Raw genomic sequence first — 23,336 nt, forward strand, 5'->3', positions numbered from 1 at the left:
AAGGCAAACGCATGGGAAACGAAGGTCAACTTTTGGCATCCGTTGATATCCGTTAAATCGCGTTTCACGTCCTTTTTATCCTTTGGATTGACGTTTATTTTCCTGTGAATCCGTCAGAGCGGCCAGTGTGCATGCACAAAGTTATTCCTAGCCAAAAACGGATAGCGCGATCCGACCCTTGTCCTATAGTTGCACGCTTTCTCCTGTATCTGTACTATACTTTGTCGTTTTCTATGCGTTTCGATCCGCTAGGCCTCCTGTAAAGTCCGTTGCTGCAAGAAACGGAACGGATAGAAGGACTATGTACAGCACATCGAACGCATACCCACGGCATAGCCACATGACATTTACCGGGCAAAGCGCATATAGTTACAGATGACAAACGGACAGGACGGTCATAAGTGATGATCACAGTATATCTACAGGATATCCACAATACATCCACAGTATATGACTAGGAAATGAAGCTGATGTTTAACGAATATACCAGCCTTGCTATACAATGACTCCTGCAAGGACATAAGAACGTCGTAGAACCTGGCCCTTTTCATTAACCTATTGAATGCCTCTCTGTCTCGATGAACTGCCACCGGCTCCAAGCTATACATCGATACAGGGCAGCCTTACAGGCAGATCTGAATCTGCAGAATGCCAACATGGCCCTCCAAAGCAACAGCAAATTGGTAAATTGTTCCTGAGAGACGCAGGCAATTTGGTTTATATGACCAATTGTGCAGACACAAAGGCGAAACAAATTCAAACTACTTAATTTGCTAAGTCTTCCCGAATTTACCATGCAAATGTGTTTCAGGTGAAAAGGTGAGAGGCACACAAAAAAGAAAGCAAAGTGAGTCATATGTTTCAAGGTCGGAAAGACCATCATCTTCCTATGGGAAAAAAAAAAATTCTGACCCCTCTATGACAGGACAACAAGTCTTTCGGAAAAGCAAGATTTTCAATCAGTTTACGATCATGGCTGTTGTAAGATTGTTGTAAATAATGATGAACTGCAGAGATCTGAAAAAAAAGTAGGAAAGCATCATTATCACCTATAGTACACTAGTTGTAGGTTTTTACCACCAAAAATGACAGCCTTAATCAGATTCACTATCATGGGGCAATGAAGTATATTCGATATGAATGGACATCGGCTGAGATAAACTGTTGGATATTCACAGTTAAGAATACTTTCTCTAGGGGATATCACCCTCATGGCACCGAAAGAAAATACCTATTTTGTTACATGTAAATATTTCACGCAATAAACGTACTAATACGTATTACTTCGTCAATGAATACTAGGTATATCGTATAATTGTTGTGTATTATATGCCACAATCTACCTTCTCTATATTGCTTTATTTTTTTAACAAACGGATGCTGGCTGAGAAAAATATATGACAATCTAATATCTTACAATGTAGTACATTTTTGTTATCACATATCACGAAATGCATATTGATTTACTCAACAGAAAAGTCGAAGCAATATGTGGTTTATACAAGTCCATTCTTTATACTAATTTTATTATTGGAGTGGTTTAGTTATTCAAGTCATTCATATCCGTTCTCCGTAATTTTCACTTCCGTGAATTTTGGGACCTGCAGTTTTACGAGCTAGCTTTTATGTAGGCCCCATCATTATTTCTGTCACTTCTTGATACAGCTTTGTAGCATAACATGACCATTAACATCTGTGTTTAGGACGTTATTAATTTTGTAAAGCGAAGTCCAAAGATGTGGTTGTAGGCTATACATTGCATTCTTGTAATTGTTGTATCAATGTCAAAGAATATGTTATTCCTTTGAGCAATATGGAAATTAGAAAATAAAATTCAGCTGGCCTTAACTGAACTGAACTATAAAAGGTCTCATTTCCCGTAACGCCTGTGCCCGTAACAATTGCTACTTGGCGACTGTAGCTTCAGTTTTTTTCGGGGGGGGGGGGGGGGTGGGGGACCCAAAGCGATGAAATTTAGGAATGTTTATACATCTTCTTTTCTGGCACTAGAAGTGAAAAAGCTTAGTCGGTGACTGTATTATATTCAATTCAATTTCGGTCAAATATATTGCGATGACTGACCATATTATTGTTTCACATCAAAATTTGAAAACAGACTGTGTGTGTGTACACGATGCCAATTAACAATACAAATTCTTTTCAAAATACTATGTCAGATACTCATTGGTGCATCATCTGTGAAATTAAAACTTAATGTTGAGGGGGGAAAAATCTGTCTGCACATCAACCTGACAATATTTCATGTTTGCCCCCCCCCCCCCCCCGAAAAAGACCACACCAAGAAAATATGAAAAATAAATACAAATAGATAATGTTCCAATTACGTTATCATAAAAAAAAATTGATAATAACAAGTTTAACTATTCTTACCACAGAAGAAGAGCATTGACAGAAGAGAAATTGCACATACCCTCATATACATATATAAAAATTTGGTATATATACCAAATTTTAATATACCAAATTTTAATATAATCAATATTATGTATATGAGGGTATGTGCAATTTCTCTTCTGTCAATTCTTTTCTTCTGTGGTCATATCTTAAAATTTTTGAAGAGAACATCACAAATAAATAACTATTTTCATTCCAACATATACCATGTACCAACAGTTAAATACAATTACAATAAAACATAAGTATTGAAATTGATTTCAACCAACAGCTGATTAATTAGAATTACAGAAATGAAAAAACTACAACCCCGAGACATGGTGCAAGCATCGTAATACGCAAGACACCAGATCATGAATGTCAGTATTGCAAGAAGGAAAGACAAAGGAAAGGAAACACCGAGGAAGTGGATAAGATAAGTAGAGGACAGAAGCGGCAGAGAGAGAGATAGAGGAGATAAAAAACAACAAATCGAAACAGAGTGGCAAAGCGATCAGAAACTACTTGGTTGACAGTTTCGAGGAAACGATTACAGCAGACACACACACACACATACACACAATGAAGCTGAAGTAACGACAAATTCGAAATGCCAAATTCGCAGCAAAAGAGAATAGAAGGAAAAAACAGTAAAGCACAACCCGGGAGGCGATCAAAATGTGGATACCGCGACATACATTCTCAAGAAGAAAGAAAGTGAAGACTGTGAGTATTGCTATTTATAATACCAGTATACATTGTACATTTAACCGCTCGAAACTTTAACCTTAGAATTCATTGCCATAGATATCGTGATGAGTGATATATTACCAAATGGGAATTTTCTGCAATTCAAATGATAGAAAACAGACAGTGGAGGAATAACGGAAAGATGGATTAGAGAGAGAGAAAGAAACAGACGGAGAGACGAATAGCGGGAGAGAGACAAAATTTAACAGAGAGAGAGAGAAAAAAAAAAGAGAAAATGGCATGTTTTACATTCGCAGAACAATAATTTCATGTAACTGAGTTCAGCAGACTTACTAGAGAAGGAACTGTGGACCGATGGTAGCACGGAGTCCTACAACGTGGTAAAGCCAAATGATGAGCATTTTCATAAACTACGATCAGTGTCAACATGACAGGGCTGTGACAAGAGATGGCGGTATTTTGCATATGCTAAGAGTGATTTTGCAAAACGTGTTAGAATATCAACGCGGCGATCTGCGAGGGATCGAAGTCAACGTTAAAGGGATGATGATTTATAGTATTGGTGGAGATTAGGATTGGGCTTTTAACTTTTTGCAAGATATCACGAAACCACTTATGAAAATAGTATTGAGCTTTCCATTCTAAGAGGAATTCAAAGTTTATTTGATTAAGATCGGTTTTGGAATGGCTGAGACATCCCAAAACATAGCAAAACAAAGTAATTGTAACAGAAAGTGGGTCACACCTTTTATTAGGATCGCCCCTTTTTTGATATCTCAGCCATTTCAAATCCAATTTTCATCAAATAATTAAATGTTGAATTCCTCTTGAAATTACATGGCTTTTCACATTTCATTACGGGTTTTTCATTGTCTCACCTAAAATGCTAGAAACCTGAAGTTAGGTCTAAACCAAAACTATACGATCCCTTTAATAATGGAGATCACCATAACCAGCATCTAGTCGGGTAGGATATTTATGTGAAGTACCCTCTTCTACAGCTCTCTTTCAGTTTCTGCTGCCTGGGTTAGGATCAGACCAGTTTCAAGTTTGTTCATGACGAATCGTTGTGCCCCTCCTGGTTCTGGGGAATGGGACCAAAGTGGGGCCCAATTTCCACTTTTCATCATCTTTTTGAAGGCATATGATCGAAAAATCGTTACCAAACTTGGCCATAGGTTTTATTCCTAGGATGATGGAATGTAAATAAGCACAAATGGGCGCCATACGCTGTACTTCGGGGTCCCACGAAGTCTTGGGCACTGTATCATATAGAGCTGTTCGTAAAGTTACGCATAACTTTACGAGCGATTGGAATATGAAGTGTCAATAGGAGGTGTACCCATTATAGGACGTTTTAACAAAGTACGACTGTATGTCGGTTTTTTTTTCATCTACGTTGGTGTAAAAGTACACTTTTAACCAAAAACGTGGATTAACATGTAAGAATAATCATTATCATCTGCAAATTTCAACTTTAGCTGTTGAAATTGACAATGATTAGGAAACCAACTTGGTTTGCCATAATTACTTAAGTCGTGAGTAACTTTACGAACAGCTTTATGAAACAGGGCCCAGAAAAACCAAATTAGGGAAATCTTTGAAAGATTTTCTTTAAAAAACCTGCATGCTGTGAGTAAATACAATGTTCATTATAGTGAGTTACTTTCAAGTTTGTCTATGACAGATTTAGGGTGGCCCCCTTGGGGACGGGATCATATTTGGGGCTAGTTTCCGCCATATCCTTCCTTTATTGTTCTTTTTTTTGGGGGGGGGGACGCATGGTAAAATTTTCTACAAACTTGGCGCTTACTATTTCCAGTGTGTAGAATGTACGAATGGACACCTTGCCTCCATGGAGGTCCCCTAAAGCTTCCGAAGTTTGGTATGTTTTTACAATCATGTCTTAGGTAGGTCTAGATTGTGTGAAAAATGAACTTGCGACACTCAGGTGAGCGCTACTAACAAACACACGCACAATGCAATGACTGTCGCCCTGCACTCTGTGCGATAACAGGTGTTGATTGTTGTGTCGAAATGTTACAAATTCAGATCGACTTTGAAGTATCTGTGGCAGTCACGCATTTCCAGGGAAACCGTCATATCATGACGCTGTCTAATGAAATACGTCCTGTACATGATTGTGAACTGTTGCAATATGCCCCCTGAAAGTTTCCTGACGGTAGTAAGCATGCAATATGCCTGGAAAGCTCAGAGATGGGCCGCATGGATCATGTGAGCTGTTGTGCACCGCCCTGTGTCCGTCTTGCGTCTTGCGTCGTTTGTTCATCATGCATAAACGTTCTACTTTATATGTCTTTCAGTACAGTACACTCCCGTTATAATGAACACGGTTATAAAGAAATTTTGGTTACAACAAAGTAAAAATCAGGTCGCAACATTATCTATCTCTATATATTTTTATTTTTTACTCGTTCGGTTATGATAAAATTTCGATATATCGAAAGAAAACAGCCGGTCCTGAGGACTTTGTTATAACGGTAGTCCACTGTAAACAGATGACTGGATTTTGCTCATCAAACTTGGCAGGAATCATCACTGGGGGTTGAGAATAGCTTGTACAAATGGTGATCGGTGCCTCCAGTAGGACCCGTAATACCCGCCCATAAACCCCAAATTTATGATTAGGAGGGTGTTGATTGCCCAAGAGGCCTATACTGCAATCCCCGAATGCAGCTGTGAATCAAGATTTTTATAAACAGTTTTCCTCCGTCAGAGCAAGGAGGTCACCTCCCTGGTCAGAGTGTATGAAGGCGAAGTGCGCCACTCTGGTGAGGGCAAGACTGACGGGACTCTTGTTTCGCTCATGTCTCCATCCCAAACTGCCAAAGGGTGTCGAAGGTATTATTTCATCCGTACCTCTGTTCTTTCGTATGTCCGTTCGTCCCAAATCTGGCGCCAAAATATGACTGATGAGTTCATTAATTCACTATATTCACACATTTGCTTAGGGTAAAATTCCCCCTCAAAATATCAATCTATAGCTTTAACTTCAGCCGGGCTTGTCCAACCTTAACGCAGGCCAGGGATGTCCAATATGAATAGTGCACGATTAAAGGAATGCAAGCTATATGAACAGATAAACAATGTTGGCTGCTTCAGTCATGGAGATGCACGAGATAAATGGGTACATAGTATCACGTTCGTGCATTTTAGTGTAGCTCATTTCCAACTAAGCCTGTATGGTACACGGCTTGACTATAAAATCAAAGGGTACAAGGATACGAAGGGGGGGGGGGAATCTACATGTACACGTATCTGCAAATCATGATTGTGCATGAGAAAGCGGACTGGCACTCGTAGTCACTGACGGAGATCAATTTGAGTCCTTCGATGTTCGAGCAAATGCTTATGAATTATGTTGGCCTGTGTCAGAATCCCGTGTCACTCAAGTCTGTCAGTTCGTCCCAATTAAGAGGAGCCTGAAGGCAGAGCTAGGGTGGCTCTAGGGAGATAGAAAGAGGAGAAAGAGGGGGAAGGGAGCAACTTAATTAGGCGTAGAGTAATTAGCCACTTGACAGATTTACGGCAGACCAGGGTTCCTCAGCCTCACGGTGACTGAACGACGGAATGACAAGAAGAAGACAAGAATTCGGCGGTGTCGACTGGACGATTCGACGCATCCATCCTGTACCAGAAATAGATAAGACAGTTCTAATCAAAATGGATTCGTCACCTTTCCCTTGTCGACGAATAGTGCTGCCCACACTGCCTTAGTCCTGCCTTCATCACTAACCGGTAACTGACTGACTATGAAAAGTGTGCTCCGCCATGCCCATTGTCTGCAGGGTGAAAAGAGTTCTGGCATGGATGGAGATCTATTACCGGTGCTCCCCGTAGGTTTCATTCATACTGCCATGGTGGCAATGACCGTGTCTGTCGGCACGGAAGGTGGATACGGAAATAAGCCAAGACCAAGCGTAGCTGGCGACGAAATACCAAAGCTATCCCCCCCCCTCCCCTATAAGGCATCACTTCCGAATAGTCAGTGTATCCGACTCTGTAGTATTACCATCCAACTTAGGTTCTCTGATTAGCAGAGAACATGTAAGGTTCTCTGATTAAAGCATCCAAACTAGCATGTTCGTGCAAACAAAATTATACCCAATCTTTGACAGTTGTACTTGGCTAACACTTGAAGCTATTCGTCACACAGATCGGTAGCTAAAGCTATACAACATATACTTAAGTCCTTGTCAGACTGGTCCACTGCCCTTGGCCAGAAATTTCTCACAGCCCTTTAGAATTAAAATCTTCGTGAATGTGAAGTGCATGACAGTAGTGACATTGTTAATGATTTGGTCTCGTTCATCCAGGATAGCCTCGCAGTCACGGAAGAACCACAACACGGCAGTATTTGAGTCCTTAACGTTATCGTTACCATGGTATGGGCCGATACCAAATTTTGTCTTTTATACCCTGAGCTTGAAAGAGACCCCGGATATCAGAATATCTTGTCCATGGATGCTCGCACAGGGCAAGCATAGATCTGGAGACCTTAATGCCACTATTTACCGTTTGCAGATGGAAAAAAGAAACACCTAGCTCACAACGGCGTAGCCAGGATTTCATCTTAGGGGGGGCGGTTAGTCTGCGAGGAAGCGAAGCGACCGAGCCCGAGCGAGCGGAGCGAGCGAGGGGGGGGGGGGGGGGGGAGGGTGTGGGAGGGGGGGTGTCCCCCCTCCCACGGTAAGAACTTTTTGCATTTTGATGTTGTAAATGGTGCAATTTGATGCATGTTTTTGCGCGTTTTATCGACGTGAAACACTCCCACTTGTTTATGGTAGCAGTTTATTTTGATGTAGATTATTAGTGAACAATTTGCCTATAAAATGGTATAATTTAGATACACTTCTTGTATTAATTCTTTTCACTGAATATCATGAACGCGACTGAACCCGAGCGAGCGGAGCGAGCGAGGGGGTAGGGGAGGGTGTGGGAGGGGGGTTTCCCCCCTCCCACGGTAAGAACTTTTTGCATTTTGATGTTGCAAATGGTGCAATTTGATGCATGTTTTTGCGCGTTTCATCGACGTGAAACAGTCCCACTTGTTTAAGGTAGCAGTATATTTTAGTGTAGATTATTATTGAACAATTTGCCTATAAAATGGTGTAATTTAAGCACACTTCTTGTATTAATTCTTTTCATTGAATATCATGAAGGCAACTGAACCCTAGCAAGCGGAGCGAGCGAGGGGGGAGGGGGGGGTGTGGGAGGGGGGTGTCTCCCTCCCACGGTAAGAACTTTTTGCATTTTGATGTTGTAAATGGTGCAATTTGATGCATGTTTTTGCGCGTTTTATCGACGTGAAACAGTCCCACTTGTTTAAGGTAGCAGTACATTTTAGCGTAGATTATTATGGAACAATTTGCCTTTAAAATGGTGTAATCTAAATGCACTTCTTGTATTAATTCTTTTCACTGAATATCATGAACGCGACTGAACCCGAGCAAGTGGAGCGAGCGAGGGGGGAGGGGAGGGTGTGGGAGGGGGTGTCCCCCCTCCCACGGTGAGAACTTTTTGCATTTTGACGTTGCAAATGGTGCAATTTGATGCATGTTTTTACGCGTTTTATCGACGTGAAACAGTCCCACTTGTTAAGGTACATAGCAGTATATTTTAGTGTCGATTATTATGGAAGAATTTGCCTATAAAATGGTGTAATTTAAACACACTTCTTGTATTAATTCTTTTCACTGAATATCATGAACGCGACTGAACCTGGGCGAGCGGAGCGAGCGAGGGGGGAGGGGAGGGTGTGGGAGGGGGGTGTCCCCCCTCCCACGGTAAGAACTTTTTGCATTTTGATATTGCAAATGGTGCATTTTGATGCATGTTTTTGCGCGTTTTATCGACGTGAAACAGTCCCACTTGTTTAAGGTAGCAGTACATTTTAGTGTAGATTATTATGGAACAATTTGCCTTTAAAATGGTGTAATCTAAATGCACTTCTTGTATTAATTCTTTTCACTGAATATCATGAACGCAACTGAACCCGAGCAAGTGGAGCGAGCGAGGGGGGAGGGGGGGTGTGGGAGGGGGGTGTCCCCCCTCCCACGGTGAGAACTTTTTGCATTTTGACGTTGCAAATGGTGCAATTTGATGCATGTTTTTGCGCGTTTCATCGACGTGAAACAGTCCCACTTGTTTAAGGTAGCAGTATATTTTAGTGTAGATTATTATTGAACAATTTGCCTATAAAATGGTGTAATTTAAGCACACTTCTTGTATTAATTCTTTTCATTGAATATCATGAAGGCAACTGAACCCTAGCGAGCGGAGCGAGCGAGGGGGAGGGGAGGGTGTGGGAGGGGGGTGTCTCCCTCCCACGGTAAGAACTTTTTGCATTTTGATGTTGTAAATGGTGCAATTTGATGCATGTTTTTGCGCGTTTTATCGACGTGAAACAGTCCCACTTGTTTAAGGTAGCAGTACATTTTAGCGTAGATTATTATGGAACAATTTGCCTTTAAAATGGTGTAATCTAAATGCACTTCTTGTATTAATTCTTTTCACTGAATATCATGAACGCGACTGAACCCGAGCAAGTGGAGCGAGCGAGGGGGGAGGGGAGGGTGTGGGAGGGGGGTGTCCCCCCTCCCACGGTAAGAACTTTTTGCATTTTGATATTGCAAATGGTGCATTTTGATGCATGTTTTTGCGCGTTTTATCGACGTGAAACAGTCCCACTTGTTTAAGGTAGCAGTACATTTTAGTGTAGATTATTATGGAACAATTTGCCTTTAAAATGGTGTAATCTAAATGCACTTCTTGTATTAATTCTTTTCACTGAATATCATGAACGCAACTGAACCCGAGCAAGTGGAGCGAGCGAGGGGGGAGGGGAGGGTGTGGGAGGGGGGTGTCCCCCCTCCCACGGTGAGAACTTTTTGCATTTTGACGTTGCAAATGGTGCAATTTGATGCATGTTTTTGCGTGTTTTAACGAGTTGAAACAGTCCCACTTGTTTAATGGTTGCAGTATATTTTAGTATAGATTATTATTGAACAATTTGCCTATAAAATGGTATAATTTAAATACACTAGTCTTCTTGTATTAGTTCTTACACTGAATATCATGAACGCTGTCTGTTCAGCAATCAAGCAGAAAAAGCATGCACACGAGGGTGTAGATAGGGGCATATCCCCTGCCACACGAAGGTGATTTTGCGTTTTCAGACCTGAAATTCAGCGATCTGGTGCAAAGTTTTGGTGCAATACTTTTTCATCGAAGTGTTAAAATCACGGAATTTAGCTCTTATTCCGAATGTGCACCATCTGTATGTATGTATAAAGTCTAGTGAGGTAGAGCTTAGGGGAAGGGGGATTCCCCCTCACGCACGCGGAGCTTTGGCGTTTTTAGAATTGAAATAAAGCGATCTGGGTATAGCCACAGTCTACTTCTATGCATGGGGGGGGGGGGGGGGCGGGCGAGCAGGGAGAAGGCGTTGGCGAGTGTTATCTCCACCCTTCCCTTCCGATGGAGCTTTTGCCTTTTTAAGGTTGAAATTGAGATATCTATCGTATACGCATACACTTGATGGAATCAACATTTGGGAAATCACCCCCCCCCCAAAAAAAAAAGAATGGGGGGGGGGGGCTGAGGGAGGAAAGGGTCGATTAAAAGGGGAAATTCCCCTTATACATGAGGAAACCTTGAGTTTTCGGAATATAAGTGATAAGTCTTGTGCACTCAGAATTATTCATAATATTTTGTAAATCTAAAAAGTGTACTTAGCTAGGGAAAGAGGTACAGAGGGGGAGGGTTTGGGAGGGGGACACCCCTCCCAAGCACGAGAGATTTTGCATATTTTGAATTGAAATTCAACGATCTGGTGCACACTTTGAGTGAAATATCTAAAAAAAAAATATCTTATTTGATGAAAGGTTGCAAAGGAGACCCGCTTCATGTGCATACAGTATACACGCATTTTTTTTTTCCGCCTCCCAAATCCCCGGTCCAAATCTTAGGGGGGGCGACCGCCCCCATCGCCCCCCCCCCCCCTGGCTACGCCAGTGCTAGCTCAAGTACTTCAAAATACAATTGTAGTCCTAAAATGTGAGTTAGAGATAGAAACAACCAATGCAAAAATGTTAAACAGTATAACTGAAGTTAAGTCTACAGTAACTTTTGTGGTTATTGAGAAAATTAGTGATATCTCCTTATATTTGTGGCTTTATTGCGAATTTTTTATGTGGTATTTATAGGATGTTCTAAGATACAACTAACCTGTATATATGCCTCAAATGTGATAACTCTAAGATTTTTTAATCACTGCTCCCAGTAGTAAGCAGTGGCTTTACAGTTTCGGAATGCGGATGGCTGACGAACAACCAATGGACCGGGCTCGCAACTTTGACAAGGTGGATGGATGGATGGTTGAGCGGGAGGATGGAGCAAGATCCAGATTCTTCTGAGCTACTATTAGGGCCTATAGGGACGGGACAGAGTCCGCAGCGGTGGTATTGCCTACATACACGCGATGATGATGGCGACGACGACGACGACGACGACGGCTACGATGATGATGGCAGTGACACATAAGATGTTGCTAGGAGGTATTGATATCATTGCTCCTAGCATTGCCGAAATGACATTGGTCTTTTCTGTGGAATACATTTACACAAATATATATATATATATATATATATATATATATATATATATATATATATCTGAGAGAGAAGCAGAACTGGACAAAAATGTCTGTGTGTGAGAAAGGAACAGCGAATGACATCAAGCGCCACATTCTAATTACGTGACACACATCGTACTATGTGCAGGGAGGGTTCTACACTAATTATCAGATCGTCTGCTTAAAGTGATTAAAGTAATTGGGCATGACAATTGTGTGGTCTTTGGATGAGTCAGGGAATAAGTATATAGGTTGTAGTTTGCCTCAGTTTCCAGTACCTCCTTAACTCTATTTTAATCTAATCTTAATATCACCATCATTCTTCTGGACGCTGATTAGCTAAATTTTGACGTTTAGACCACTTGCACTCCATGCCTTGTGACGTGGTTGAAGTGGTAAAAACCAAAATTAGATTCATTACGTAAGCAAGGGAAGAACATGACACATTCGTAACGCTTATCGTCACGTTCATCTTACCCAATCTTTATCACCAACGCTAAATTAAACCAGTGACAGGTGTCATCCTTGATAAACTCTTCTGCTCTTCTGCATATAGAACGCACGACTAAACAATACAATCCTTTAAAGAATATCGACAACATGCAGCTGTGGATGAATTCAGTGAAAATTGCAGAGACCGAAGGAAAAATAAATCAGATAAAAAAGAAAGAAAGAAGTACTAAGATTTGTTTAATTGAGCCTGGTTTATCGTGGCACGAGAGAATTCATTGTGGTATGATTCCTGCAAGGAAACCAAAGTTAGAAAATAATTTTTCTTCTGCGCCAATATCGCCATTTTGAAGAGAAAAGGCCTGGATGTCTTCCCACATAATCATTCCCACATTTGACAGTACTTTTTGGGTGTATCATAAATTCAGTAATTGTAAATCAATTTGTTGTAATTGATCAAGTATTTCGTAGTCCACAAGATAACAGCTGGGTGGATCTTGCAAGCATGCCCAACAATTCAAAACACAATCTAACACACATCTCTTGAGATTGGGGGCCACTAACAGATGTACACATCTTTTAACGCGAGCACAAAGGAGCATTCAGTAAAATACAACTGCATAATTTACACACTCTGTATAGATCTGGTCTCTTCCCTTCAGCATTTTCGTTTTGATATTGATGAATTAAGTGGTGTATTACATTGTACATGACCCCTGCACAAATGCCTAATATGAATACACATGTTGCACGCGCATAATACATAACCTTTCGTCTTTCTCGCACTATTGGAAAAATCTATCTTTGGTGAGAGGCAAACCTGAGCTTTAAGGTCGTCTACCTGTCAAGCCATGCATATGATTATGCCGACAGTCTCCTGTGAAAATGAAATGTACATCCTTTTATGATTTATGCAACCATAAATGTCGTATAACAATTATGCTGTAGTATATATTATAACCAGGAGAACGTAATGTATAAATGTATTGTTGAATCAAATATACTGCCTTGTTTTATGCTGTATGTAACCATAACTGTTTTATAACAGTTGTGCTGTAGCAGGCCTAATATGAGAAAGAATAAATGCATTAATGTATTGTTGAATCAAAGGTACTACCTTTTATGATTTATACAACCTTAACTTTTTGCACAGTTAAGCTGCAGTATTGTAATAATGAAAATGTACTTTGGATTCGCTCCTTTGTAATTTAGTTACGTTTTATCTAATTCTTTACAATAACGTAAATTCATTTCATTTTGACTTGAGAAGCAGAATAAATGCAAACAAACAAACAAAAGCGCGTAATGTCGGGGATATTATGCTCAGATGGAGGTCATGGTTATCTTACATAATGTGCTCGTACTGAGGCTAGAGATCAGTGTACCTCGAGTTATCATGATAGGATATGATATATATACAATATATATATATATATATATATATATATATATATATATATAATATATATATATATATATATATATATATATATATATATATATATATATATATATATATATATATAACACTGAAGAGCTAATTTGCAAAAGGGGTTAGATCCATTTTTGATGAACATTGAGTTATTAGCATCACTGCACAGAATTCCAGTTGACTTAGCTACGGTGAAAATTTCAACTGCAGACAACCATTTGAATAGAAATTATTGCAAAATTAGATTTAGATTTTCCATACACTTGTGTACAAATTCTCACAAATAAACCTATTTTTCTCTAAAGTACTAAAAGTGGATCTAACCCCTTTTGCAAATAAACTCTTCATATACTAGTTTTAAAAGGCAGTTTGTATTTGAGACAGCGGAATTTCGCATTCCATGTGAAACTCACACGTCGATTGCTATTTCCTTCAATCACGATGAAAAGAACTGTTTTATTGAATGCCATTCTATATATATTTACAGCACATAATTACTGACATTTCGATTGAATACAAAGTACACATAAAATGAACCGATTTCACATAAGTAAGATAATAATATATTGATTCAAGAAGAAGAAGAGAAAATACGTGACAAGATGGACAAAGGAATCTTCATGTGACCCGGTGTCACAGCAGTGGTCGTTTCCTTTTCTTTTTTTTAATTTCAATTTCATGGTATGTAATGGCTACCGGTATACCAAGTATTTAGGACGAAAATCAGATATATTATATCTACTGGTTCTAAATTGTGTGTGTGTGTGTGTGTGTGTGTGTGTGTGTGTGTGTGTGTGTGTGTGTGTGTGGTCGAGCAATATTGCGGTGACAGAATCGAAATATTTTAATCGTTCCCAGTATCAAAATCATGTCGTATGCGTTCTCTGCACGTTACCACGTAAGATTTCTACCAAATTCGAAATCAGCCGAGATTAAACTCATTCATATTTATGAATTAAACTCATTCATATAGATATTCATTTTTTCAATTAGGCCTACTTGTTATCATTTGTCATTTCATATAACTTGTGACACTTTCAGTAGTGCTCAAGTAAGAATGTTATTTTTTGTCACTGTACCAGACAACCGAAGCTACAGGGATATGCCTCATCTAGGCCTATTTGCGAGGTAGGATATACAACAATATTATGGACTCTGTTGCTGAATTTCTTATTCATTTACTTGTGATTCAATAGTTTTTCATTCATACATAGATTATTTTGCATTTGTTGACCCCTTCACTTATTTAGTGAAAAGTTTTCAAATGCAGCCACAGCACTCAAATATCAGTTATGGACAACTCAGAAGGGACTGAACATTTCTTCTTTTGGAAAAGTCAGAAAAGGAATGATAACATAGAATCTAGGCCTACTTATTTTTGCAGTGCGCGGCCATGAACACTAATCTTGCTAGTGGGTTTTATGCCGCGAATAAATTAGGCTAGAAAACAGTGCGAAGAACAACAAGCGGTGATGCATTACACAGAGCCAGTTAACTGTCTGTGGCACACTCTGGACCCATGTCATGATAGCATTATGGTGTCTATATAGCAAATCGACGACGGGAATGCATTCCATCGCGATGAACACAATAACCGCGCAGTTTGAACTCATCCAACATGCCAAACTTTGCGCGCAACCAACGAGTATCGTAATGGCGCTCCTCACAAATGCCTAACTCTTGACGTAATCTTGTGACGACCAAGGCGGACACATCCGACCTATGAGTGCATGGTTGTCTACACACAGACAATGGAGTTCGCGCACAATATTTGGTAGCCAACCAGCTGCTGTATCTAGCTCAGTGTCAAAAGTCACCTCACATCCAGAGAGCTCAGAAAGTGATGACTATTATTGTCCTCCATGTGTGAGCGCGACAAGAGATGCTCCAATTACTTCACAGTTTGAATATCAGCAAATATATCACAAATCAGCCCTTTTCAAAAGGAACATCAAAAGGTATCAACTGTCTTCAGTAAGAATGTCGGTAGGCCCTGTCCCGCGGAATACCGTTCAGTCCTCAAGGCGTTGCCAACATCGGCTTCCGGTTCACCGGTTCTGCTGTCTGTTCCGCCCGACATCCCGTCCGTTTCTGGAAGCCCATGTCGTCGAAGGCCTGCTTGATCTCGAAGAGGATGTTGTCTGTGTCGACGTCGTCCAGCTCCTCCTCCACGCACTCGGGCTCGGGCTCGGCATCCTGGAGCGTGAACGTCATCCACGTGGCTCGGTTGCGCTTGACCGTTGCCACTCGGCTGCGGGGCTTGTAGCCGGGAGCCTCCACTGTGATTGTGTACAGTCCAGGCATTAGTAGCCGCCAGAAGTCACCGTCCACAGCTGTTGTAAGGGGATTGAACAAGAAGGCAGAGCAGTGGAGTTTAGTTAAGCCTTAAGGTAGAACCGTAGACGACATTGAACTGTAAAATCCTACATTAATTTATGTTAAAATCTTAAATACCCTGAGGCGAGATGGACGTATGCGCTTGGAGAACAGGAGTTCCATGTCAGTTTGTTTAAAATCACTGTTTCGTTAACAATACATAAACACTGTAGAAAATTCCATTACTTAATAACTTGTTCATTCTGAATGAAATGTTATCTTTACTGTCTGTTTGACTTTATTCAGAGTCCATAACGGAGGGCCGTTTCCCCTGTGAGTCACAACAGAAAGTTGTCCTCCTCCATATTATCTACTGTCAGACGAGCCTATAGATTGCCGTTCTTAATATCCACAGTGGTCACATGAGCACAAGTGTACATGACAGCCTTCAGAAATCCAATGCAGTGTGACTCATTTTTCGGGGTGGCCTTTAATATCTTCCTTTTGTGACAAACAAACTTATTTGACAAGGGGGCGAGTACTTTCTGTCACGTCTGCTAGGACTGCCGTTTTTCTTGAAGGAGTTTCTGCATTTATTATCCTTTTTATATCATACATTGTACCGGCATGGGCAGACACCCCGGAGAATGCTACAGGGATGGTCTTCCTGGAACACTGACGTATGAGCCCCACGTGACCAATTATGAGACAGGTAACGTCTGATGGCAGTCTAAATCTTCTTTCTTATTCCTGTCAAACCCTCTTCGAGCGTGCAATGACATGAAATTTCGATTGTGGGGGATGGGGGTACGGAAGAATATTTCTAATCAAAAAAAAAAAAGAGCACCGGCCCTGTATTTCCTAATTTCCTATTCGAGCCCTCTGTCGATTGTCATAAATTGGACATGATTTGTAATGGGAGAGACCATCAATATTGTCGAGTTACTGGCATGTAAATCATAAGTTGAAATCCTAGAAAGTGATTGTCAACATGATTACACCTGCAATTGTACGTATCGACTCATTTCCCTTCGAGACTTCAACACCAACAAACTCGAGCAGATTTTTGCTAGGTGCTCATATTCTGGCAGGCTTATGATGCAGCATGGCTTATCTTTAGAATACCGATGACGAGGATACGATTAATCCATAAATTATGCGTCATAAGCGAACAGGTGCGCGAGAAGCCAGCAACGCCGTGTGCGATGATGATGATGCGCCGGAAACAGTGTTCTCGACAGCTGTAGTTGGCAGTGATCAACATCGCAAGAAATCCCCCAAATAACATTTCTTTTTTGGCTCGTTTTTCTTCTCCTATGTGATAGACTATTCGTAATGTGATTAACACTTGGGCATGTTGTGTCAAACCGCCCAGGGATTTTCGTCTCGTTATTCAGACGTCCATTTTTTCTGTTTACCCTGCTCGTTTTGTTTGCTTGTTCTGATCATGACTTGATGTACCTCAGGGCACAACTGCGCGGCTGCTGCAATTTTGTTCTTCGAGGAATGAAAGTCCGTCGCGTCAGAGGAAACAACAGGAACGAAAGTTTGTAGTGTGGTTGTGGCAATTCTCCATTTCTCCTTTCATTTTTCGTACCTCAGGGTAACAGTATAATGAATCTTTCTTTTATTTAACCCCTTGTCTATAAAGGACGAACGAGGTGTGTCGTTCAATATCTTATTCCGGAGGCAACGGCTTAAAAAGAAAATACTCCTCTGCAATGTGGAGCAGTTGGAAGCAGTTAAGTAATCTATGAGCTCTCTCCAATTTCATATGATGCACATATGCTTTGGGACTTGGGATGTTATCACGTGGGATGTAATGGCTAGCAGGGAGGAAGGGGGGGGGGGGGTGAGACTGGGAGAGAGCTCTAGAGGAAAGTGAGTTTTTCCGCTCGCCGAGACCAAGGAGGAGCTGAACGGGACTGGTTCGGGATGACATTTCAATCATGCGTGTCATGATGATTCCCGTCTCATCCTATTATCTACCCACGCCTCCAAGTATCTCTTTTTCTCCTCTCTTTCTTTCCTTCTCTTGCATTTTTTCTGTCTCTCTTCCTCACATCTCTATGCCATTGCCAATGTAAGTGCTTTATGGAATCAATTTGGAACTCTATACTTCATTCGCAGACGGGATATTGGATTGGAAGAATAGCGTGGGCGCGGGAAGGCGCGATGCTTTGTTTCAGTTTATAGTTTCGTCGCGATTATCGACCAAATATGCCGGGGATAAAAATCCTTCCTTTTATGGGCTCAAGTGACATCGAAATAGGGTTCTCTCTCTCTTTTTTTTTCTTTTCAGGAGCGTGACAGTGTCTGAAGCTGTCATTTCCAAACGCTCCATTGCAGCTTTCGCCCACTTCAAAGCCCACGCCAACAGATGTGCAAGATGGCATTTCCTCTTTGGGACTGCTTTGTTTTTTGGTCTCAACTTGTTGTTATTTTTGTCCGGGCACTCCTCAAGAAATGTTGTTTCTTTAGATGCATACAAAGGAAGCGTTCGCGGTGCTTTTTAAAGTTGTTATGCGATCTCGACATAGTCTGCTGTCTTTTCAGAGCTTGCTCACGCATGAGCTTATCCTAAAATTACCGTTGCCGGAAGTAAAGGACGTTTTGATAAAAATAAAAGGGAGGAAAAAACACAGAGACAGACCCACGCACGAGTCAAGGACGATGTGGGACATACAGGTAGTACAGGCATTGTCTCGCGTTTGTAGCTCCCCATCATAGCTTGCTAACAGAGGTTAATCTCTACAAAGAATAAAGGGCTTTAAATATGTCATCAAAGATGACAAATCATGCCTCTCTTTCTTTCCCCGCCCCTCACCCCCCCCCCACCTCACCTTTCACCTCCGTATCCTTTGTTCCATGTTCCCCTCAACCTTTCAATCTTTACTCGACTCTCCCCCCCCCCCAAAAAAAAAAAAAAATGACAAAAAAATGGAGAAATGAAGATGTCATAACTATGGTTGATAGCTGTGGTTTTGAAGATAATAGCAGTACTGTGTTCTTGTGAACGAACGGATTTGTTTTGATGTATATTGATGAAGTGAACTATTACTATACTCATTATTCCTGCATGAGAATTCCTTAATTCAGATGATCCGTAGGGGAAAAAATGTACGATGTAAAATGTATGTCACATACATACATGTACATAGTTCGGGGTAGAAAAAAAAAAGGGGAAAACCTTTTGGTAAGATTATGGACATCTGAAGCAAAGTGGTGTCCTACTATTCGAAATGTGAAAATGATAATTCTTTCTTTCGTGGTCAAAAGTAGGCTAGAGTGAAGTAATTCATAATGATTATTTGACATGAAACTCAAACTGTGTGTCTGTAAACTACAGACAAAGGGGCACTCTCGATCATGCCCTTGTAATATCATGGCGGCCCGATTTGGATCATATTGTCTAGGCGAGATTATATACAACGAACTTACCTGTTGTGACGTCATGGTTGATGGCGGGACCCGTGACTCTCACTATCGCGTCGGCTATCGGCTGATCCTTGCTGTCGGTGACTCTTCCTTTGATGCCTATATGAACCTACAGCAACATGGGCACAGCGAAAAGAAGAAAAAAAATCTGAAGTGAAAATTTATAGTACATGTACATCGCTTAAAGGCATAATTTACCATTTGCAGATGAAACAAAAACCCAGCATTAGTGCTTTAAAATAGTTGTAAAATGTGAGTTAGGGATAGAAACAACCACTGCAAAAATTTGAATCCGTATAATCGATGTTAAGTGTTGTTAGATACACAAAATGTGAACAATACTTATAATAAAAATGTTTCCAGACTAAACCGTCTACAGTTACGGTTTATTGAGAAAAACATTGATATCTCCTTATATTTTACACTTAATGGCGAAAATTTTATATGGTAGGATGTTTTGTGATACAACTAACCTACACATATACATCAAATGTGATATTTGGAACATTTTTGAAAACACTGCTCCCAAAGGTAAACTGGACCTTTAAACTCGTAAACTACGCGCTGGTGGCATAGACTAAGGCAACCACTGACATTCACTTTTCTTGATGGAACGTGTTTATTCCCCTGCCACAAAGGCAAGTTTGCTTGTGTCAGTGACCTTTTGCCAATCAAACGCTTCACTCCTCCTTTATACGACTGTGAGCACAGCGTTTTTATGTATTAACCGCGTTAAAAATTAGTCCCCGGAGGGCTGTTCAGTCTGCATTGTCATGCGTTGTAAAGCTCCCTAAAGCCGCATTACTACTCGACATGACCTAAATAGCAACAAATGGAGCAATTATCATCTCCTGTGTAAAACATGGCACAGGTGTCAGAGACGTCAGTGACAAGTTGAAGAAGATGCATAAAGAAACTCAAACACATAAAAACAAAAACAAAAGCAAAGGCACAGATTCTCTTCTTTAATCCTTTCATTGCCACCGGTGAGGGCGCTGGCATCTCTCTTCGAACAAATCCGAGAATATTATGTATGTCTGCGGGGAGAGCGTGATGAGTATAGACAAAAGGTATGATTGAAACGGCAAGCGCGAGCGACATGTGCCCCGGAAGTAATTGTAACTACCCTGGGGAAATGAGGTTCACGACAAGGTCATGATGCGCTTCTCTAAAAAGGTGTGTGTGTATATGGGGGGATCATCACCGTTGGGAAGCGAGTAAGAGAGTGATGCTTAAAATACACCAGTCAGACTTATGTTGAAGACCCAAGATACATATCAGACATGAGTGACAGCACAAGTCCTGGACCTGGTTCGGATATTCTAATCTTATGCGAAGTACACCATCACCTGTCACGCTGCTGTGCAGCGAATGTCGACCAAGAAAAATAACGCGCGGGAAGCGATTGCCATATTATTTCCCATGAGTCAAACACGGCAAGACGGAAATAGAAATCCCAGGTTTCGGGCTACGACCACCGCACACATTGTTATAATCAGACAGATACGTGGACAGATAGATAGACAGACAGACAGACAGACAGAGAGAACGATAGGGATAAGAAAGAACGTGACAGATACCAAGACACCAGGGAACACATAGATTATTGAGTCGAGCTATATTGTAGTGCACACGTGCAGCTGCCGCAGCCTTTATGGTACTGAAATTATTATGATGCGATGGGACAGCAGGGCAGCTATATGGCAGTCCAAGTTCAAGTGAACTTCGAGGAAATGAGTAAAGTCAGAAAATCGGAATGGTATAGGACTTGTAATAAAGTCAGACGAGAGAAAAGAATATTATATTTCAGAAGTTCAAGTGACGACCCATGCTTTATTTATCCAGAAACGTCTACCGCAATCTTTTATAAGTATATACGTAAATACAAGAGACCCGCGGGTCTAGCGCTCACCTGAGTATCGCAAGTTCACCTTTCACGCAGTCACTAATCTAAATTAAAATTTGACCAGGCATTCTCAAGTAGAAGATGAAAATGTACAATAAGGGCCCAATTTTTTAAAGATTCCTTAATTTGGGGGGATTGGGGCCCCCTGGGGCCCTCTGGGTGGGGCATGGTGCCCATTTTGATAAATTGAGATCCTGACCCCCTAGGGATGCTACCTGCCAAGTTTGACAAAAATCCATCATGAGGTTTTCAGGAAGAAGATGAAAATGTACAATTCAGGCCCCCATTTGGACCCTTCCAACCACCCCCCCCCCCCACCCAAGAGGGGCACCCCTGGATCTCCTATGAACAAACTTCAAACTACAGTCATTAATGTACTCACTCATAATATTATCTCAGCTCTATAACTTCTGATTCTAGAGAAGATTTATAAAGATTCCTTCATTTAGGGGGTTTGGGACCCCTGGGGGCCCCCTGGGTTGGGCATGGTGCCCATTTTAACAAATTGAGATCCTAACCCCCTAGGGATGCTACCTGCCAAGTTTGGTGAAAATGGGTCATGGGGTTTTCAAGAATAAGATAAAAATGTACAATTTAGGCCCCATTAGGACCCCTCCTCACCCCCTCCCCTGGGTCCCAAGGGGGGCACCCCTGATTCTGCCATGAACAAACTTGAAACTACAGTCATCAATGTACTAACTCATAGTATTAACTTAGCTCTATCACTTCTGGTTCTAGAGAAGAAGATTTTTGTGGATTCCTTAATTTTGGGGGGTTTGGGCCCCCTGGGGGCCCCCTAGGTGGGGCATGGTGCTCATTTTAACAAATTGAGTTCCTAACCCCCTAGGGATGCTACCTGCCAAGTTTGGTGAAAATGGGTCATGAGGTTCTCAAGAAGAAGATGAAAATGTACAATTTAGGCCCCATTAGAACCCTTCCCCACCCCCCTCCCCTGGGTCCCAAGGGGAGCACCCCTGATTCTGCCATGAACAAACTTGAAACTACAGTCATCAATGTACTAACTCATAGTATGAACTTAGCTCTATCACTTCTGGTTCTAGAGAAGAAGATTTTTACAGATTCCTTAATTTTGGGGGATTTGGGCCCCCCTGGGGGCCCCCTGGGTGGGGCATGGTGCCCATTTTAATAAATTGAGTTCCTAACCCCCTAGGGATGCTACCTGCCAAGTTTGATGAAAATCGGTCTTGGGGTTTTCAAGAAGAAGATGAAAATGTAAAAAGTTTACGCACGACGCACGACGGACGACGGACGACGGACGACGGACGACGGACGACGGACGACGGACGACGCACGACGCACGACGGACGCCGGACGAAGGGCGATCGCAATAGCTCACTTGAGCCTTTGGCTCAGGTGAGCTAAAAACCAGACGATGTCTTCGCCATTCAACTGTCTCATTGGTTCGTGGAAAGGGAATTAATCAAAATATTTTTTTTTTGCTAGATTGAGTATCTTTCTATGTAGAATGAGCGTTTCGTGATAGTCTCTCTATCATTATCATTATCATTATTGAATTAAGCAAACTTGAATTGTTATAAGTCATTGCATACTTTAAATTTCCATCAATTTGTTGTCAAATTTATATCTTTATATTCAATTTCTTTTCAAGCAAGGAAGTTAAAGTAAAGTCTTGCATTGAAGGTGAATTTGAGGCTTGATTGTGAGGAGGTGACTTCATCAACTCAGTTAATCTGTATACCACAATTGTGATCAAATTCACTCTTTCGTGAAAGCATGTAACACCTTGAAATTCCATAATCTTCTAAATATCTCATAATATGATATCTAATTGGGTGAAATTACTACGGTTCTATATGTGTGATTACATTTGATTAAAGCAAACTTTAAAGGATGGTATCGATTCGGTTTAAGATGGGGACTCAGGGTTTCTTAGATTTTTTAAAAAACTTTTTTTATTAAAAACTTCTCATATGTATAATAATGAAGAGCCTGTTAATCTATGAGATGAACTAAATTAATGAAAACTGGTTTCGAAATGGCTGAAATATCTC

At 41.0% G+C, this 23,336-nt stretch overlaps 1 protein-coding gene across 1 annotated transcript in view; it reads right to left on the reverse strand.

Moving 5' to 3' along the window:
• Positions 1-15,662: 15,662 nt before the first annotated feature.
• The window catches only part of LOC139742660 (carboxypeptidase D-like), a 52,949-nt gene continuing 45,275 nt past the window's right edge, over positions 15,663-23,336 (reverse strand). The window contains exons 6-7 of the mRNA XM_071653191.1: positions 19,401-19,506; positions 15,663-15,976 (exon numbers count right to left, since the gene is read on the reverse strand). Of these exons, the coding sequence (XP_071509292.1) occupies positions 15,663-15,976; positions 19,401-19,506 (420 nt within the window). The remainder of the gene's footprint in view (positions 15,977-19,400; positions 19,507-23,336) is intronic.

The sequence above is a fragment of the Diadema antillarum genome, unplaced genomic scaffold, assembly GCF_040938485.1.
Source record: "Diadema antillarum isolate AM-2024a unplaced genomic scaffold, OU_Dant_1.0 scf00000033, whole genome shotgun sequence".
Lineage (NCBI taxonomy): Eukaryota > Metazoa > Echinodermata > Echinoidea > Diadematoida > Diadematidae > Diadema > Diadema antillarum.